Source organism: Miniopterus schreibersii (genome assembly GCF_964146895.1).
Source record: "Miniopterus schreibersii genome assembly, chromosome: 2".
Taxonomy (NCBI): domain Eukaryota; kingdom Metazoa; phylum Chordata; class Mammalia; order Chiroptera; family Miniopteridae; genus Miniopterus; species Miniopterus schreibersii.
The window spans coordinates 142,554,917-142,575,532 of record NC_138102.1 but is presented as its reverse complement, the minus strand read 5'-3'; the positions used below and the strand labels follow the sequence as shown (position 1 = coordinate 142,575,532).

General features: G+C 34.5%; 1 protein-coding gene across 13 annotated transcripts in view; it reads left to right on the top strand.

The window, feature by feature from the left end:
• Positions 1-20,616, top strand: part of LARP4 (La ribonucleoprotein 4) — a 63,872-nt gene that overhangs the window by 18,260 nt on the left and 24,996 nt on the right. For 10 of the 13 annotated variants that reach the window (XM_081127089.1, XM_081127087.1, XM_081127088.1 and 7 more), the window contains 7 exons: positions 3,109-3,256; positions 3,885-4,037; positions 6,293-6,368; positions 10,287-10,423; positions 11,939-12,042; positions 16,945-17,055; positions 17,828-17,881. In XM_081127089.1, the coding sequence (XP_080983215.1) occupies positions 3,109-3,256; positions 3,885-4,037; positions 6,293-6,368; positions 10,287-10,423; positions 11,939-12,042; positions 16,945-17,055; positions 17,828-17,881 (783 nt within the window). The remainder of the gene's footprint in view (positions 1-3,108; positions 3,257-3,884; positions 4,038-6,292; positions 6,369-10,286; positions 10,424-11,938; positions 12,043-16,944; positions 17,056-17,827; positions 17,882-20,616) is intronic. The other 3 variants (XM_081127086.1, XM_081127084.1, XM_081127085.1) reach the window with 2 other exon arrangements.

The following is a 20,616-nucleotide window of genomic DNA, read 5'->3' as shown; positions in this document are numbered from 1 at the left end:
TTTTTGCAGTTGTATTAATATATGAATTGTAATCATTGTATGGTTAATGCTGACTTCATACTTAATCTGTGTGTGTCTTTAGTTGGACATATTTCTCATAGGATAACCTGTAATAGAGAGAGAGTAGTACATGTGGATTGTTTTAAGAAGTGGTGAGATGATATATGTAAAGCGTTCAGTTCAGTGCCTAGGTCATAGAATTGCTTAATTGCTTTTGTTACTGTGGTTATGGTTTTTTTCACTCCATTGTATGAAAGCATTTTCCATTTTGATGTTTTTCATATTTCATTAACCCTAACATGCACGTCTGGTGCACATTGTAACTCCTCCGAAAATAGGGATACATCCTAAAATATTTGGTGTGTCATAGTTTAATAAATGGCAATTTTTTCTTTGTGATATGTTAGTGCCCCTTTAGATTTTATAAAATATGGTAGTGTATCTTTATAATTTTGAATGGTTGTGCACTCCTTTACCAAATGAATGTGTCATAGTTTCCTTTTTCCTTGTCTGACTTTGAGTTAATTCCATTTCTTGGCTCTTATAAATAGTGTTAACATGTGGGAACGAGTTGCAGTATTTTATGCAATCTCCAGTAAAGAATGAGTTGGCAAATTTTATGCCAATGTGGGAATTATTTTTAAGTGCTTTGCTAATTTAACGAGTGTAAAATGGTATTTTATTTTCCTAGTATTTGTTTTTAGTGTTCTGTTGCAGTTTTATGTTGTCATCCATTTGTCTGTTGTGATTTGCACCTGTTTCTTCAAAGCTAATTTTCTTTGACATGATAATTTACTTTTAACTTCACCTTGCAGTTATTTTGATGTAATGTATTAGTGTTTGTGTAGTGGACTTTTGAGAGAGTACAGTTGAATTACCTCCTATTCAAAACCAACATACTTTATAAAAAAGGATATGGGGTATTTATACTTAGTGTTAATTTCTTTTCAAGTATTAATACAATTTAGCTCTTAAAATAAGGAATTCCTACCTCAGGTTACAGCTGAGAAAATTGACACTCAGATGAATTAGGAAAATTTCCCACGATTACACAGTTGTTAATGTTAGAGCTAGGTTTTGAATTCAAGTGTAATTCTGGAGCCTCAACCATTATATGTTTACATAATGATTATTAAGTACCTTGAAATAACAATTCCTATTCTGCTTTACTAAAGCCACATACTACTATGCATAACAATTTAAGTTTCTGTGAGAGCTGTAGTCTTTATTATTTGCCATTTTCTTGGGTAGGGATATAACTGGTATTCTCAGAACTGAGGAATGTGAGGGAGGAGGAGGGTATGTAAGTACATAGATTTTCTTCTATTAAAGTGCTTAATATCAAGTTTGATACTGTTTACATGGCAGGGAAGCTAGGTTTATCACAAATTCCTCATAGTTTTTTCCTGCTGTCAGAAATTAAGCTCTACCTAAATTCCCAAATCATATTCATTTAGCTCAGTTGTAAAGGTGAAGTTGTGGGAGGGTACTACTGTGGTGAAGGCAGAAAGGGTGTGTGTTGTCTGTAGGGAATTTTTAAACAATAAATTGACTAAAAGGCATATGCTTATTATTCTATACCTGGCAATTCTAAACAGTGTCAGTGGTAAAATAATGCCACTGCCATCACCATTTTAGGCCCAGCCTTTGCTCCCAGCATATGAATGAACTTTGACATGGATAAGGACATTGTGTCTGGGTGTTCCCTTTTTCCCAAATTGAGTTTCAGTTGATAAGCAATCAAAAAATACATGGCAAGCTATACAGTGTAATTAAACAATGTTTCATTGGTTCTTATTGTCATGTTAGTCATAATAGTTGCACAGTAAGGAAACTCAAGTAAAAAATCGGTTTATTAAACTAAAAGGTTACTGAGGAATTTCATGGGACATAGTTGCAGGAAGTACAGTCAGGGCTCCCAGAAGCTGAGTCTTCTCAGCAACTCTGAGGGCTCTGAAGTTCCACCTACCCAGAGTCCTGCTTTGGTTAGCCATTTTTTGGTGTTGGTTATACCTTAAACGCTGATGAAAAAAATTTTTTTTAAACACCATGAGTCAGTGTCAGTTGTAAGACCACCCCCCATGTAGACAGAATTTATAACAATCTCCTGATACATGGCTCAGTGTGTACCAGTTATTTTTCATGAAAACTGAATCCCAAGTATATGCAGGTCATAAGCTTGAAAGCACCTTGCCCTTTGAATCTGCCTTGTAGTGCTTGCCATCCAGGGAAAGGGCCTATAGCCGAGAAGACAGTTAAAAGTAACTTTCTGGAAAAGGTGTACTTTTTGAAAGGGTCATTAATGTATTTGAGAAGGATTGAGTCCAGTTGTTTGGTTTACTGAGATAAGAGAAGTGTATTTGTGCATCCTTCTTTCTTCTCTCTCCATCTTTTGAATACTCTTCCCCACCCTGCATACTGTGATCCATTTCTACTTTTCACCTGTATGTGTGTCTGATTAAATGATGTATGCAAAAGATCACTTTGGATGGTAATTTTACATAGTAATGTTGTGGACATTAAGCAGGGGCTGGGCGGAGAGGGTAAAGGGGGGGAAATTGGGGGACATCTGTGATACTCTCAACAGTTAAAAAAAAAGAATATACACTTTAAGGACAAATTTGGAAAAGCACATTCTAATGTAGGGCATTTCCAGTGATAGATCAGACTCAGAGGAAGGTCTTTGTTTCAGCTTGAATAGCAATAAAAATTATATACTCTAAAATCTCTCTAGATAACTCAAAATTTGCTCTGGATAAACAAACACATGGTAATGTCAAAGATATATGAATAGTCTGAATACATTTTATGACATTTGCAAGTAGATTGAGGTAAAGCAATATTTCTATATTAGTACTGTTGTATAAATATTTATTATATAGGTAGCTAAATTTTATATAGATACATTTCAAGTTCATACACTTAAAAAGATTTTTAGTATCAAGTTACGCCAAAAACTTAAAATATTATTTGATATTTATTTATTATTACATTACTTAATATTGCGGTTTTCTTCACACTTAAGTAATAGAAAAAGTCTTTTACCTAAATCTGTATTTTTAATGCACTGACTTTTAAAATTTACAAATAGATCCTTTGATTATTTAGCAGGTAACATCTAAAGGAACTGGTTTAAATCCTAATGCCAAAGTGTGGCAAGAAATTCCTCCTGGAAATACTGATGCCACGCCAGTAACTCATGGAACTGAAAGCTCTTGGCATGAAACAGCAGCCACATCAGGGTCTCATCCTGAGGGTGAGTCCTAAATATTTTGTCAGAACAAATCACATTTTGTTTAAACATATGGCCAACCCAGTTTATAGAACTTTGGGGTACATCCTTTGATTATTTGATTAAATATGTTTATAAACGTTTAACATGTAGTTTGTATACAATTCTCATATTTGGTGTGAATGGTCACTAATTTCAAATAATAGCTGTATCGTCCAGCCTTTAAGCCCATTTATAAAATGGTATTTAGAAATTAGTTTTGATCTACCATCATTGGCAATGCTATTTACCTACTTATTTGACCTTGGACAATTGACTTAATTTGTCTGTGCTTGTGTCCTTGATCTATAGCTCAAACAATAATAATAAAAATAGTAATAATAGTTACTTTTGGCAGAATTAAGTTAATAAAAGTGCATTAAGCTGTCTGATAGATGGTGCTATATAAGTTTAAGCTACTGTTAATCATTTTACCTTACCCATAATTGTCAAAACTTAACTGCCTTAAGAAGAGAACTTAAAACTACGTGGACATTTCCCCAACTGGTAGAATTCCTTGAAATCTTGATATAGAAGACGGGGGGCCCAGAGTTCCTAAAGATAGAATTTAAAGAATTCCCTATTTATTTTCAGTATGTTTTCTTTCGTACAGGTAATACAGAGCTTTCAGATGACATGTGTAAGGAATATGAAGTAATGTATTCATCTTGTGAAACAACAAGAAATTCTACAAGCATTGAAGAATCAGCTGATGGAATGATTTTAGGGCCGGAAGATCTGACTTACCAAATATATGACGTTTCTGGTAAGCTTTAGGTTTTATTGGTCAAATGAGAATTCAGTATACTAGTCTTCTCACCCCTAGTCCCAAGTCTCTATCATTGTTCCAATTATCTTATGGCATTGATTAGTTTATTTTCTTACTGGGAAAGAAGTTAATGTTAATGAAATGTTGTTAGGTAATACTGTTTTTAAATGGCCAAACATGAAAATTGTAATTTAAAATGAATATTAACTTTAAACTTCCTACTAAAGGAAAGTGTGAAATTAAAGATAAAAGGGGAAAAAATAGTTGAAAAAGGCCTAAATTACAATTTTTCATAGGATTTGAGTTTCTTGGACTTTTAGTTGGAATCAATGCAGATCCTGTCAATTTTCCCATCACTTTTGTCATTGTGAAATGCATTTGTAAATGTGAAGTTGTGGGGATTAATTTTAAGGAAAAGACTGTATTAAAAACATGGTTTTACTACAATTTAACTTGTGGAACATGGTGGGTTTTTTTTTCACATTCACTTAACTGTCGTGGATTAGTAGTTGATTGGATTTAAAATGTGTGAAATCTAAAGGAAACTAAAACTGGACCATAGACCCTCATGACCTAACTTCATTTTTCTAATTTCCAAAGGGTCTCTTTGGAAAATAAGTGTAATGGGAAGGGGTAGGCATTTCTGTCTTTGCCTTCCATCAAGGTATATAAACCTTTGTCTTCAATTTCCTTATTTATTATAAATACTTGGACTAGATTTCTAAAGTCTATTGGCTTGTAAGTTGATTTCTGAATTGGGGTAAGATGGTATTTCTATATAATAATTTAAGGTGGCAGGTTCTACTCTCTGCTTATGGTCATAATATACCTAACTACCGGCTACTTTGAATATAGAGTTGATTTACGTAATGTGGCAACCAGTTGGTATATTATTAAGTTTGCTATAATGACATTGAAAGGTTAAATGAAATTATTGCTCATTTAGCTGGCAATTGGGTAGATGAATTTTGTATTAGAAGGATTGTATATACATAAAAATAGAATGTTTATATTCATTTTAATGAAGTTAATTTAATATATAATATCATTTTGAATATTGAATAGTAAGACAAGGTAATGCTAAAGTCATACACAGACTTTATCTTTACATACACCCTATTGTCTGTATGTTTAAAGGAAATTAAATATTAATGCTTTTAAGAGTCGCTCAGTTGGTTGAGCATCATCTGTGCACTGAAAGGTTGCCAGTTCGATTTCCAGTCCGGGCAAATACCTGGGTTTCGGATTTGATTATCTAGTCATAGAGCGTATGGAAGGCAACCGATCAGTGTTTTTCTCTCACGCTGATCTCTCTCTCTTTCCCCCTCTTCCTCCCTCTTCTCTCTCTAAACATGTCCTCAGGTGAGGATTTGGAAAAAAAAGAAGAGGACAAATTACATGCTTTGGGTCTGTGTAAGAGAATAATGGTTTTCCAGGCTTGAGTCCTGAAAAAAGGTCTCATGTTCTGGGTTTAAATAATAGAAAGCATAGGAGACTGTTAGTTGATCTGGTTCTTTGGATATTTGAGTGCTTTAAATATTCCTAGGAAGATAATGGTGCTCTAAAATTAAGGAACAAAAAGAATATTAAAAGATAGAAGTTTAGCCCGGCCGACGTGGCTTAGTCGTTGAGCATCGACCTAGGATCCAGGAGATCTTGGTTTGATTCCCAGTCAGGGCATATGCTCGGGTTGTCATCTGTGCAGGAGGCAGCCGATCAGTGACTCATCATTGATGTTTCTAACTCCCGCCCCCTCTCCCTACCTCTCTGAAATCAATAAAAACATATTTTTTTAAAAAGAGAGAGAGAAGTTTAAGGAGTGTGACTAATACCAGATTTTCTGCCAATACTATGGGGGCAGGTGCCTATACATATACATATATTTATATCCACTTTGTTTAGCTAGCCCTGTCTTCAAATTTAGATTGATATTAACTCTTGTTCTTTTTAAACTATTTAGGATAGTATTTTACAATATGTTAACTGTGTGTATTATATTAATGGTGTTTTGTTAATTACTTGATAAAAGTTTTTAAACTGATGTGAAATCTCTAAAGAATGAAGAATAGATTGGTTGAAAGAAATTAGTTGGGCTTTAAACTATCTGAATTATAAAAAATAATAAAGAGTTTAATTTGATGAGTTTAATTTGTATATACTTTGTGACTTATTCTAAGTATAACAATATGTAAAGTTTACCACCTATGGTAATTTGGTATTAATTTTTTTCCCCTCTGGTTTTCTGCCATCAGGAGAAAGCAATTCAGCAATTTCTACAGAAGACCTAAAAGAATGTCTGAAGAAACAATTAGAATTCTGTTTCTCACGGTACACTATCATTTTTGTGTGGATATTTCTCCTTTTTTTGAATTGTTTGGTTAGTAGATGTAAAATACCTGGAAGAATGGTGTTTTTAATTTTCTTCAGTGATGTATTCTGGTATCCTTTTATATTTCTTTACTAGATTTAAAGGTGTAGTCTTCAATTGGAATATGCAAAGGATATTCTATTCTCGGTAGAAAGATAATGAAATTTCTCTTGGATGCTTTTTTTATGAACATGTTCAGGTTTATGGTTCTCAAAAAAGTAGTTATTTCTTAATTTATATTTTTTAGTAGTTGGCTCTTTGATCATAGAGTTATTTTTAGTAAGGGAGGTGAATGGCATAGAATTTATATTACCAGTGTCTTCTATTAAATAAGTTCTTTCAGGCAAACGTTCCAAGATGTCTTATTTACAGATAAGATTATTTAGTTATATTTACACGTTAGACATCTTAACACTTCAATACGTAGAATTGCCCCTTCCAAAATAAGTTATCGTTTTGGAGATAGAAACTTCAGTGAGAGAGAAACATTGATCTGCTGCCTCCTGCATGCCCCCTTACTGGGGATTGAGACCCAAACCCGGGCATGTGCCCTGACTGGGAATCAAACCAGTGACCTCTTGGTTCACGGGTCGACGCGCAACCACTGAGCAACACCTCCTGGGCCATTGGTTGCTTCTTATATGTGCCTTGATCGGGGAAAACCTTGGTATATCGGGACGACACTAACCAACTGAGCAACCCAGCCAGGGCCTCACAAGTGTTCTTAAAGTGAACATGAAGACTTGAACTTTTTTTTTTTTAAATATATCTTTATTGATTTCAGAGAGAGGAAAGGAGAGGGAGAGAGAGATAGAAACATCAATGATGAGAGAGTCATTGATCGAGCCCGCAATGCGGGCATGTGCCCTGACGGGGAACTGAACCCCGATCACCTGGATCCCTGGTCGACGCTCAACCGCTGAGCCACGCCCGGCCGGGCAAGATTTGAACTTCTTGATTTGCATGGTTTTGTGGTGGTTTCTGGGTCAAGTGAATATTGAACCATTTTCGAGGGCACCTCAGGCCGCTTTCAGGAAGAGCCTTTTTATTTCTAGACACAGTCCACTCTCAGCTCAGATTTAATTGGTTCGTCATCCTAAATATCTCCCTTTTCATTCCCTCTCTCTTTTCTTTGTCTTCATAGTCTAGTACAGACCCTAAAATAAAAGCAAGAACCTTCTTTCTTTTCTCTAGTCAGATACAGTTAACTTTCTGTAACATACTTGTAATAGTTATTTTTAAATCTTTGCCTACTAACTGGATCATTTGTGTGTCTGCTAATATTCTGAGTCTTTTCTTTTGATTCTGTCATAATTTTTCTGCATTTTGCGTGTCTTATAAATTTTGATTATATGCTGGACATTACATATAAAAGAAGCTAGAAGCTGCAAGTGATATAATTTTTCCATCTAGAAAAGATTTGAACATTCTTCTAGTAGGCAGAAATAGAATAATTGCTTCAATTAAGCTGGGCCAGGGCTGAGCAGCCATTTTTATTAGACTCGGTTCACCTCTAATTTATGTTCGTTCCTTAGGCATGACCTTCTCAGGCTTTTGATTTAGAACTTGGCAGTTTTCTGTTACCTCAGTCCTGAAACACCAAGGGAGATTTAGTTCTGTTCTTCAGAGGTTTGAGATTAGTTCCTCAGCCTCTTACCTCATACAACTTTAAAATATGGCAAATGTCTTGTGGAGGAAACGTGTCTTTTGTTTGATGCAGAGTTCCTTCTCTCTTCCCCTGAAACTTCCACAAGACCACAGAGATTTACTCTTTTCAACTTGACTCCCAATCTCTCATCTCCCTCCTTAGAACTCAGTAAACACAGTTGTGTGTTGGGGCTGGGGCTCCTCTAGTTTCCAATTCATAATGCCTGTCCTGTGCAACTGCTGAAAGCTCTGCTGGTTTTCCTCTGGCCTGTGATCGGCAAATGCCCTCAGGAAAGGAAGATCATTTTCCTGGAGTTTCATTTTGTTCTCATAGCTTCCACAGTTCTTTTATTTTCAAAAACATAATTGTTTCAAGCCTTTTTAGTTGTTGCAATGGAAGTGGGAGCTTTTGCTTGTGATAATCTACCACATTCTGCTCAGCACTGTGTTACAGTTCAAACCAGCTGGGTAATTGACATTTGTAGGTCAGCAAAATGGCCATTAGTACATGTCAGATATTAGTCATAATTATTCAAATCCTAAATGTTATATCCATTAAGTTGACTTACTTCTGTGAGGTATAGTTTAAGGGTTTGACAATGTTTTATAAGACTAGACTTGCTGAAAATCAGAGTAAACTCAGGCTACAACTTTTTAGTTGTGCAAATTTTATGTTTATTATTTCTTATTTTAAAGTTCTTAAAGAATTTTTTAGCCCTGGCCGGGTAGCTCCTTTAGTTAGAGTGTCATCCGGATATGCCAAAATTGCAGATTCGATATCCCCCATCAGGGCACATACAAGAATCAACCAATGAATGCATAAATAAGTGGAACAACAAGTTGATGTCTGTCTCTCTCTCTCTCTCTCCATATATATAGATAGAGATATAGATTTTTTTTTTGTAAAAGATTTTTTTATTTATTACGGTGTTACTGGTATGTTACTCCTTTGGTGCTGAATTGAGTTCAACCTTTACTGCTTTCCCCTGTGTTCTCATTTTTCTTCCAAAAGCAAATAACCACCACCTGTTGACAATTGTAACCTTTAAAAAGTAATTACTACTGTTTTACTATAATTTGAATTTAAAGGCCTTTGACCCTAGTCTTTACCAAGCACTAGGGCTTTGAAACACATTTTTGAACCTCAAAGACCCTTCATGGAACCTGTATTCTGGCCGGGGGGGGGGGGGGGTGTCACAAAACAGTAAATGTAATAAATAAGCAAATTAGAAGTGTTAGGTGATAATCACTATGAAAGAAAATTAAATAGAGCACTGTAAGCAAGGGAAGGGACATCAGGAGTGCTTGGGTGGTTTCAGTTTTAAACAGGGTAGTCATTAAGAAGGTGCCTTTTAAGCATAGACGTCTAGATATTTATAACCAGACTGCTTCAAAGATTTGATGTGAATAAGGTATGAATTTTATTTTACTTTAGTTTGTTAAATAAGATTTTATGTGTAAGACAGAAGTGTTTATATCTTTTTAAAAAATGTATCTTAAAGAATCTTTAGTCTTAATTTTTAAATTTATTTTAATGTAAATTAAAAATCAAACATTTATAAAAAAAATGCAAACAGTCAGAAACTGAAAATCCTCCATGATCCAACTGCATATTCTAGCATCAGTGATAAAGTGTTTATAAGATGGAACTACACTATATATACTATTTTGTAACATACTTTTAAATTTAATACTAACCTCTTTTCATATTAATATAATTTCATAAAATCCCTTGTTCAAAACTATTGGGCCCAAAAGGTGAAGGGATTAAGCCCAAAACAAAAACTCACAGGCACAGACAATAGTATGGTGATTACCAGAAGGAAAGAGGGATAAGGGGTGGTAGAAGAAGATGTAGGGGGTTTAAATGATGATGGAAGAAAACTTGACTTGGGGTGGTAAACTCACAGTACAATATACAGATTATATGTTACAGATTGTATGTAGTATAGAATTGTATGCCTGAAACCTATCTAATTTTATTAACCAATGTCACCCTGATAAACTATTGGGCCAGTGTATTTGGGGATTCAGAATCTTTCTGGTAGTTGTTAGAGCATATCTGTTTATTATATATTTTCATAATTGTGTTATTTCTGATAGCATAATTTTATTTTCCTAGACTTAGTGACAAAAGTGAGTAAGGTACTGCTTTAGGTGCTTTTAAAGAATTGTTTGTTTTATAGGACTGTTGCATTTATTTATTTATTTTTTATTTATTGTTTTTTCAGAGAAAATTTGTCAAAGGATCTTTACCTGATATCTCAAATGGACAGTGATCAGTTCATCCCAATCTGGACAGTTGCCAACATGGAAGAAATAAAAAAACTAACCACAGACCCTGATCTAATTCTTGAAGTGTTGAGATGTATGTAAATCATACCTTTTAGCTTTTTTTTTAAGTCAAAAAATTAAATGTCCTTTTCATTTCATATTATACAGGGAATTGTTTTAACTCCCAGTTTTTTGCAACTCTATTCCAATAATTTATCTTTACTGACTGATAAATAGTTTCTATATCAATTCTACACCTTCATTGTTCATTTTGATACCCAATTACACATATAAGCAATTAAATCTCAGTTTTCTGGGCTATTAGAAAGTTTTATGTGTCATTTTCACACCACCTAAAGCAATCTATTTCAAACTTTTAAACCCAAGTAGTACATTTTACATCACAGTTCAATATATATACCTCATACCCACATACAACTGAAATGCTACACAGATTAATACTAAATGCTTGCAGTGAACTCATTTCTTTTAGTCTAAACTGATTGACAACCTATTAAAGAGTTGTAACCTACAGTTTGACAAACACTGCTCTAAAATTTGGTAAAGAATTTTTATTTTCAGGTTGAAGTTGTAAGAATTTTTAGTGATGTTTATATCGTGCAAGTATTTTTCGTAACATCTCATGTGGTTTTTGTTAACTACTTGACTGAATAAAGGCGGATCTTAATTTTTATATGAAATGTTATTGGAAATGTTTGAAAGTTAAATATAGCAAGTCCAATAATAGACTTACTACATGGGAGTAGAGGATTTTCATTCTCAGAAGGCTAAAAACATTTATGAGATAGCCTCTAATTGCTTTGTGCAGACATCATTTCTTAAAATGATCCAGTCTTGAAAAATTGGCCAAAAGACTAGCAGAATTCCCCATCCCTAAGGGCTGGAACCTAACACTAATACCCAAGCCATTTCTCTTAACTGCTTTTTTTATTCTCTGCCTACCTGTTAAGTGAGAGATGGCATATTATCTTTCTGAAGGGACTAGAAATAAAAGTTTTAGCTATGTGGTTCTGTTTTCATTCGATATTTTCTCAAAATCAACATCTAAAAGATGGCTTCTAGGTCTTTGTAGTAGTATGTAAATAATTATGTTAAAATCAAGGAAAGATTATAATCATATGTGCGTAATTCTTGGTTTAAGCATTTCATAGACTAATTTTAAGAAGAGTTTCTTCACACATTAGAACTTACTGCATTCCCCAGAGTAGGGTTTGGCTAATGCAGGTTCATTGATTTTTGTCATTCTTGAATAAAGAATGTGGTAATTGTATATGGGGAAATTGCCTTATTAAATATGTATTATATGCTCCCTGAAGGCTTTTTTCCCCAACCCCAGTACAGTTGCAAGTCACAAGGTAGGTACTCTGAATATTTGTTCAAAGAATAACATTTGACAGTGTTTTTTGTATATTAATCTCATAATATTTTATTGTAACTATAATCTTTGATTCTATAACTTAATTTCTTTAGGATATTAACCTCTGCTAATATATTCAGTTGGAAATAGAAATGAATAGGCTGTTTTTAATGGCATTAAAATTTGGTCTATACTTGTCACTTGTGAATGAAACCTTTTTTAAAATTTCAGCTTCTCCCATGGTACAAGTTGATGAGAAGGGTGAAAAAGTGAGACCAAGTCATAAGCGTTGTATTGTGATTCTTAGAGAGATTCCTGAAACAACACCAATAGAGGTAAATTATTAAGCATTGTTAAAGCTAAGTGTCCTTTACTTTTTAAATTGGAAGAGCTAAAATAAACAAGCAGAGGGTGTCAATGCCCTCATATCAGTTACTGTGAATAGGACAAATACTGATTTGTTTTGTAAATTTTGAAATTTTTGAAGAAGGGTACAGAGGGAGGAAGAAGATATAATTCTGTGTTCTTAGGAGACACTTGAGTATTGCAGTGAGACTAACTTTGAATTTATTGATTTGACTGAATGACAATTAAAATATAAACAGGTTCTTTTGAGAATTTGAGGATTCATTGAAAGGTAAATTAAGAAGGAAAATATAAATAAGGATTAATGGGTCAGGATGAAACCTTCTGGTTAGCAAAGTATAAAGCAAAACTGCAGTTATAAAGATAGTATGGTACAGGCTCAAAAATAAAATAATATTTGATTTTTTAAAATATGTTTTTATTAATTTCAGAGAGGGAGAGAAAAACATCATGTGCCCTGACCAGGAATCAAACTGTGACCTTCTGGTTCATGGGTCTGTGCTTAACCACTGAGCTACGTCAGTCAGGCTAAAATAAAGTAATATTTGAATGAAACAATACAGTCCAGGAATAGGCTCTTTTATACAATAATATATCTATAATAACATTTATTTGATAATTAGATTCTACTAAATATTGTGCAATATACTTTAGTTATTTAAAGCCTAAGGTTTTATTATTTGTTTTACAGACAAAGTTAACTGAGCTTTAGGGTGGTTAAATAAGTTAACTATGAACACATGAGTGTTTAAATGACAGAGTCTGAATTTGAGCTTGATCTCTCTGATTTTGAAGCCCATGTTTCTCCTTAACCACTAAGCCACAGAGCTTCATACTACGTTGTCATGTTAAAGCATAGTAAATTAGAGAAGGGGAGAATTAATCAGTAACTGATACATGGTAATTGATTAACCATTTTAAAATGGTTAAGACTCTTGCCACTTAACAAATTTGTTAATCTTTTTGTCCAGAGTTATTTAGTGTTATATTTCCAGAGTGCAGTGAGAAATTAGAAAAGAAACTATCACTAGATCTTTGATTTAAAATTACGAACTATATGCCAAAAATAACAAATTGAAAGGAAGATTGCAAAATAGGAAGAATATTTGCAGTATTAAAAAACAGTGTAGCCCAGCTGGTGTGGATTAGTGGTTGAACATGGACCCATGATTCAGGAGATCACAGTTTGATTCCTGGTTAGGTCACATGCCCAGGTTGGGGGCTTGATCCCAGTAGGGGGCATGCAGGAGGAAGTTGATTGATGATTCTTTCTCATCATTGATGTTTCTATCTCTCCTTCTCCGAAATCAATAAAAAAAAATTTTTTTAAAGGAAACAATGTAGAGTATACATAAGCCTGAACTCTAGAGCCAAACTGCCTCAATTTGGATTCTAGCCTTTTTACTCACTAGTTCTATGACCTTGGATAAGTTATTTGACCTCTCTTGCCTTGGTTTTCTCATCTGTGAAATGGGATAATAGTAATAAGTAATTCATAGAATTGTTGTGGGAATTAAGTGAGTTAGTATATAAAGAGTTTAGAGCAGTGGCAAGCATATAAAAACACTCAGGATCTTCAAGTCAGAATGAATCCTTCCCATGGTCCTAGGATTTCAGGCTATTCCATGGGCAAGGAAGGGGTGGAAAACTGAGAGTTTCCATCTTATTTTGAGCTCCTAATAAATTTCAAATATTACCAGATGCTATACAAAAAGAAAAAGAAAATCATACTGGAAGGAATATCATTAAACCTCAGACATACAGCTGGCTTGAAAAAGAATGACTGATCATGTATAAGTAACTTCATCTCTCTAGCTATCATTGTCCTTAATGAAATGAAAGGAAATGAAAAGGAAAAAAAAAAATCAAGAGTGCATAGTAAAATAGTAAGAATATAAAAATGCATAATAAAACTTACAGGGAGCCCGGCAGGGTGTGGCTCAGCGGTTGAGCGTCGGCCTAGGATCCCAGAGCTCGCGGTTTGATTCCCGGTCAGGGCACAGGCCCGGGTTGTGGGCTCGATCCCCAGCAGGGGACATGCAGCCGATCAATGACTCTCTCATCATTGATGTTTCTATCTCTCTCTCCCTCTCCTTCCTCTCTGAAATCAATAAAGATATATTTAAAAAATAAAATAAAACTTACAGGGAAATGGTAGCTATTTCATTTTACTTGAAGCTCAATGCTCCTGTCCACCATCTCTTGAAAGACTGCCAAATGGAATGTGTGAGTTATCAGAAATCTGTTGCCTGCAAACATGAACTGGAGTTTTCACCACCTTCCCCCAGCATCTTGGACTAGCTAATCCTGGACTTTTCTTCAGGATCATTAACTCAGGGATTTTTAATAACAAGGGTTATTTTTAAAAAAACAAAATAACTTGATTTATCACTGTTGAATGCAGTAGTTTTAACCACCCAAAACACTGGTATCTGCATGTGTGCATGCTCAAAAAAACACTCTAAAGTTAGCCATTATTATAATTTTTATAAATATTGTAATTCGTTGTCTGGATATGTAGAGCTCACACACATGAAAAACAGTAAATAAAAGGAACAAGCAACATAAATAAAAGGCAGCAACATAAGTTGATTAAAAAATAATAATAAAGCAAGTGCAGGTGACTAGCCAGAAAAAGTGGACCTATGCCCTAATAACTGAAATTCAGATTAAAATGAGGAGATTTGGGTTCTGACCTTCAAAGTTCCTCTCAGGTGGAATAAGTTTTTGATTACTTTAGATCCAGACCTTTTTTCTTAATTTGGGGAAATAAACCTGTGAACAGAACTCTTCCTAAAAAGTGATTAAAGTTGAAAATAGGGATATTATTGGGATTTTATTAAGATTTCAATAAATTATACTATACATTTTAAAGGAATTAAATATTTGGAGAATACGGATTTTTGAAGGTAGAGATTAATGGGTGGCAGGCAGTCTAACAGTTGCACAGATATTTCTCTAAAAATGGAATTCTGTACTGGATAGGAATTTTTTTTTTTTTTAATATCTTTATTGATTTCACAGAGAGGAAAGGAGAGGGAGAGAGAGAGACAGAAACATCAACGATGAGAGAGTCATTGATCGAGCCCACAACCCAGGCATGTGCCCTGACCAGGAATCGAACCCCGATCACCTGGATCCTAGGTCGATGCTCAACCGCTGAGCCACGCCCGGCCAGGCAGGAATTTTATTAACTGAAGTTGGTGGTATTTCACCACTTTCACAAATGTCACAAAACTCAGCTGGTTGACGACTTATTTCGAATAGTATTTGACTCAAGAAAATGTCATCATAAATAGAGACCATCTCTTTTTTAAATTCAGTGCATTAAACAATTGAGAGAGTTAGAATACACGTTAGACTTCGGTGTTATCATGTTTGTCCAATCAGCTTAGTAATGGCCTTTTAAAAAATTGATACCTAGTGATATTTTGTGGGACAGTCTAACCAAATCATATTCTTTTGATATTTTGTAATTATTGGTTACTACTAAATTTCTCCTTGAACTCAAATAGGTATTAGACAAAGTGGAATTTGGAGGTATACAAATCTGGGTTTGAGTTCCATTCTGTGTTAGTATACTCAGTAAACAATCTCAGCCACCATTTCCTCAGTTATAAAATGGAGATGATAAAATCTTCAACACAGGGTTTTTCAGAAATCAATCACAGCATCTTACTCTGGAAGGTATTTCAGCAGGTATCATTTCCTTCTTTAATTTTTAGGGATACTTAATGGTCATATCCAGTTTTTTTTTATAAACTTCTTTCAATCTGTTAATGATTATACATTTCTGAATTTTGGTAATCATCTTTTTCTAAACCCATATATTTGGTGGAGTTTTAGTTCTTAGTTATATATATCAGTTATAGAAAAGAGAAGATATATTTGCACAGAGTTCATATCTATGAATGACTGATGTAGACAGAACATCTGGATCAAATGAGAACGCATGAAAATACAATCAAACCTTGGTTCTCAAAAATCTCCCATCTTGAACAATTGGGTTCTCTACCAAGTTGTTCACTGTCTTGGCTGTGGAACAAAACTTTTAACCTGACAGCCCCTTCATGCTCATACCTCACCATGATAAAACGTTTGTTGCTGGCAAAATCAACGATTAGCACAATTTTAAAACATAAAGAGGCCATCAAGGATGCTGATGTCGCTAAGGGTGTGAAAGTGCTCACAGAACAACAGTCACAAGCAATTGAATAGGTAGAAAAATGGTTGTTGATTTGGATAAAGGAAAAGCAGCCCGTGTCAGAGGCAGTAATATATGAAAAAGTCATTTAAGGCTAATTAGGGGGTGGTTCGATAAATTTAAGAAAAGTGTTTATTTTTAGATTGAGCAGTACATTAGACATCTACTGTATATAAGAAGGGCTAGAACGGAATCATTTGAGGGTCTGGAATGGATTAATTCAATTTACCTTATTTCTAATGGGAAAAAATGATTTCAGTTTTCAAACAAATCCCTTCTTGAACAGCCTTCTGGAACAAATTAAGTTCAAGAACCTAAGTTCCACTGTACTTAACACCTAGAAAATGTTAAGGGAAGACATACATTTTCTTTCCTTTTTTAAAAAATAATGGCAGGACTGGAGAGATTTTACTGTATGGAAAATTAAGATTGCCACTAGGAGTGAAGTACTTCAATTTTGATTATAAAATAGGGTTCCATCCCTAAATCATAAAATTTATGCTATCACTATACATGTTTTCATTTCAGAATATAACCTGCTCTCTGTAGAAAAATGGCAGAAGCCATAAACAATTGACAAGAAATAGAAAGGACCAAAAGACATGAGGAGAAAAAATACCTATTATTGATAAGTTTTTTAGAATTGACTAAAGTTTTTCTTTTTTAGGAAGTGAAAGCGTTGTTCAAAAATGAAAACTGCCCCAAGGTAATAAGCTGTGAGTTTGCACACAATAGCAACTGGTATATCACTTTCCAGTCAGACACGGATGCACAACAGGTGAGAAGAAAACTTTTCTTTTAATTTCAGTCCTAGTGGTAAAAGAAGTAGTGGTATATCTTAATTTAGAAAATGTGTGCATCCAGTACTGCCTGTAAAGATTGTTGAGCACCTTGTTCACCTTTTTGGTTTTGCTTATTGGTTTCCTTTTTGATCATCTTTCTAAAGCTTTTTCAGTTTCAATTTGAGAACAGTATTTCTATCAATAAAAAAATTAACAGTTTTAAAATTAACATGGGGATTGGGAATCATATAATTAGTAGTTGGTATTTCTAATACATAGTAGGCCTGCAGTAAATATACAACTTCCTTTCTGATTCTTGGAATTTTGATATAATGATTTTACTTTTAATTGTTATGTCCTACTTAAAGATAAGTAATATTCCTTTGAAACAGAAACATATCTAATAACATTTTAAAACCACTCACTGGTTTTTGTTGTTGTTGTTTTGTTTTTCATTTTTACCTTGGAAGGCTGTCTGAGCCATTTAAAAAAAATGATATGTAGTGACATTTCGAGTCTGTTTTGAATTTTGTGTATTTTATCTGCAGTAATCCATAGTAGCTAACCTACAGTGAATGTAAACTGTAGCTGTGGTCCTGACTTTTTATTTTTTTATTTCCTATCACCTGCGTAATGGAATCATGTTCAGAATATTTTTATTGTTTAGTTTAGAGATAGCTGCTAACACCAAACTCTCTGGATAGAATAAAGATGGCTTTAAGAAAATGTTTGAATGCTAATGAAAGCTCCTTTCTGCTTTGTTAACAGGCTTTTAAATACTTGAGAGAAGAAGTTAAAACATTTCAGGGCAAGCCAATCATGGTAAGAAACATTTGTGAGTAAGACCAGCATCTAACAACAAAGTTCTTTGTTGTTTGTCTGTTCGAGAATTTAAAAAACACAAATGGATAATATATTTTATAAAACCTATAATGATTTTAAAGAAATTTCTGACTCATATGATGTGCTACTTTAGAAAATTAGTTGATAGGGCATCAAAATACTCTCTATACACAATTCTTTCCAAAACCATAACTTGAAACAGCATGAAGTTTTAGTTAGATGCTGATTAATAAAATGTAAGATAATCCCAGATCTCAAAATGAGGAGTAGAAATAATTTTTTAGTAACAGAGTGGAAAACATTTGTAGTACTTTCAACCTTATCTCAATTCACTACATCATTACATTAATCAACCATTTTGGAAATCTGGGAATTGACACTTGCTCACTTTCTTTACATGTCTGATCTATCCTCAGATTCCATGAAATCTACCTTCAAAACTTCTTTCAGTCATTATTGCCATTGTTTAGGCTTAAAAGAGTAGTGTTTTAACTGTTAGGCCTTTAGCATTTCCTCCCTTACAGTTTGTTCTCCACATTGTTACCAGAGTTACCATCTAAAATAGAATCCTAAACGTGCACTTACTTTGACATGCTCCTCTTTCCCTATGAGTGGGGCAAAAGTAGGTTTACAGTTGATCATATGGAAAATAATACAATTAATACATAATATAAGAATATACTCATGCACTCACAACTGTAAACCTACTCTTGCCCCCCCTGTATAATAATTATTTGTAAATGCAATACATAATTCTTATTGAGCTCTTACTGTGTATCAGTTTCTGTTCTAAGCACTACTATATGTATAGAGTCGTTTAATTCTTACAAGAACCTAATAAGGTAGGTACTTGAGTTTTCCCTCTTTTTTTTTTTAATCTTCACCTGAGGGTATGCTTTTTTTTTCCCCCCCTAAAATCCTCACCGAGGATATGTTTTTCCATTGCTTTTGCTTTTCAGATAGAGTGGGAGGGAGGGAGGGAAAGAGAGAGAGACACATCGATTAGTGAGAGAGAGGGAGAGATTGGTGCCTCCTGGATGCGCTCTGACTGGGGCCGGGGATCAAGCCTGCAACCAAGGTACCTGCCCTTAGCTTGAATTGAACCCAGGACCCTGCAGTCCTCAGGCTGACGCTATAACCACTGAGCAAAACCAGCTAGGGCGAGGATATGGTTTTTTACCTTAGAGGGGAAAGGAGAGAGAAACATCAGTGGAAGAAAGAAACATGTGTTGCCTCCTGTATGCGCCCCAACCAGGGATCAAACCCGCAACCTTTTTGGTGTATGGGACGACACTCCAACCAACTGTATTTTCTCTCTCTTACTGGTAAGGAAAGTGAGGTGTGAGAGTCACCTCCCAAGTTTCACACAACTAGTAAGAAGAACTAGGATGAAAGGAACTTACATTTATTAAGAGATTATATGTCATACACTGTGCAAAGAACTTGATGTATTATTGCTGTGTGGTAGGTGGTATTATTACTTTCCATATTACAGATGAAGCTATCTGCCAGTTGTCATTTTATTTCCTCTGCCTATAATGCTTTTCTCCGTATTATCTCCTGTCCCTGCTTGAGGCTATAAAAATATTCTCCTAGGTCTTCTAATAGCTTTAAAATTTTGTATGTTGGATTTAGGACTTAGAAACCTCTGGAATTAAATTGATATATAGTATAAGATGGGTCTAAGTTCTTTTTTTCCCTCCTTCATATATGGAAAGTCAGTTGTCTTAACAGTTACTTGTTGAGTGGCCTGTCCTACCAATTGTGTGGAATCTTGCACCTATCAGATCTGTTTCAGGTTCTTTATTCTGCTACTCTACTGAACCAGCATCTCTTAATTACTATAGTTTTATATATCCTTATCTCCTTATTCAAGTTCTCCCTCCTTACTATGTTTTAGGATTATCTTGGTTATTCTTAAGCTACTTTCCCATATGCATTTTAGTTATTTATTTATTTTTAATATGTCTTTTATTGATCTCAGAGAGAGGAAGGGAGAAGGGGGGAGAGAGAAACATTCAGTGGTTAGAGCATTGGCCCTTGACTGAAGGGTCCCAGGTTCGATTCCAGCCAAGGGCACACACCTCAGTTGCAGGCTTGATCCCTGCTCCGGTTGGGGCACTTGCAGGAGGCAACCAATCGATGGGTCTCTCTTGAATCGATGTTTCTCTCTTTCTCTTTCTTCCTTCCACTCTCTCTGAAAAGCAATGGAAAAAATATCCTGGGGTGAGGATTTAAAAAACAACAACAACCCCACACATTATTATATGCAGCAACCTTGCCTAACTAACTCTTTTATTATATCTAATGGTTTGTTTGTTGGGTCTTTGGATTATCTGCTTGAGAGATCATATCATCTACAAATAATTACTATTTTGACTATTCCTTATAACTCCCATTTCTTATAGCTTATTGCTTTTCCTGAGATTTCAAGTGTAGTGGTAAAGTATATATATATATATATTTCATTATAAATATCTTCTTTCTCTGCCATTTTGGTTTTTAAGTATTGTTCTTTTGATTAATCACATAGCAATGTTCTTGCTAGGAGATTCATACATAAACATTAATTTTATATCATTCATTAAAACCAAATGACCTAGCACCCAGAAAGACAGGTACAGGAGCCAGAAATCCTATATTACTGCCCTTGATGCTGCTTTTAGCTTCAACCTCTTTGATCTTGGGAGTGTCAAGTTACTTCTAAGGTCTTG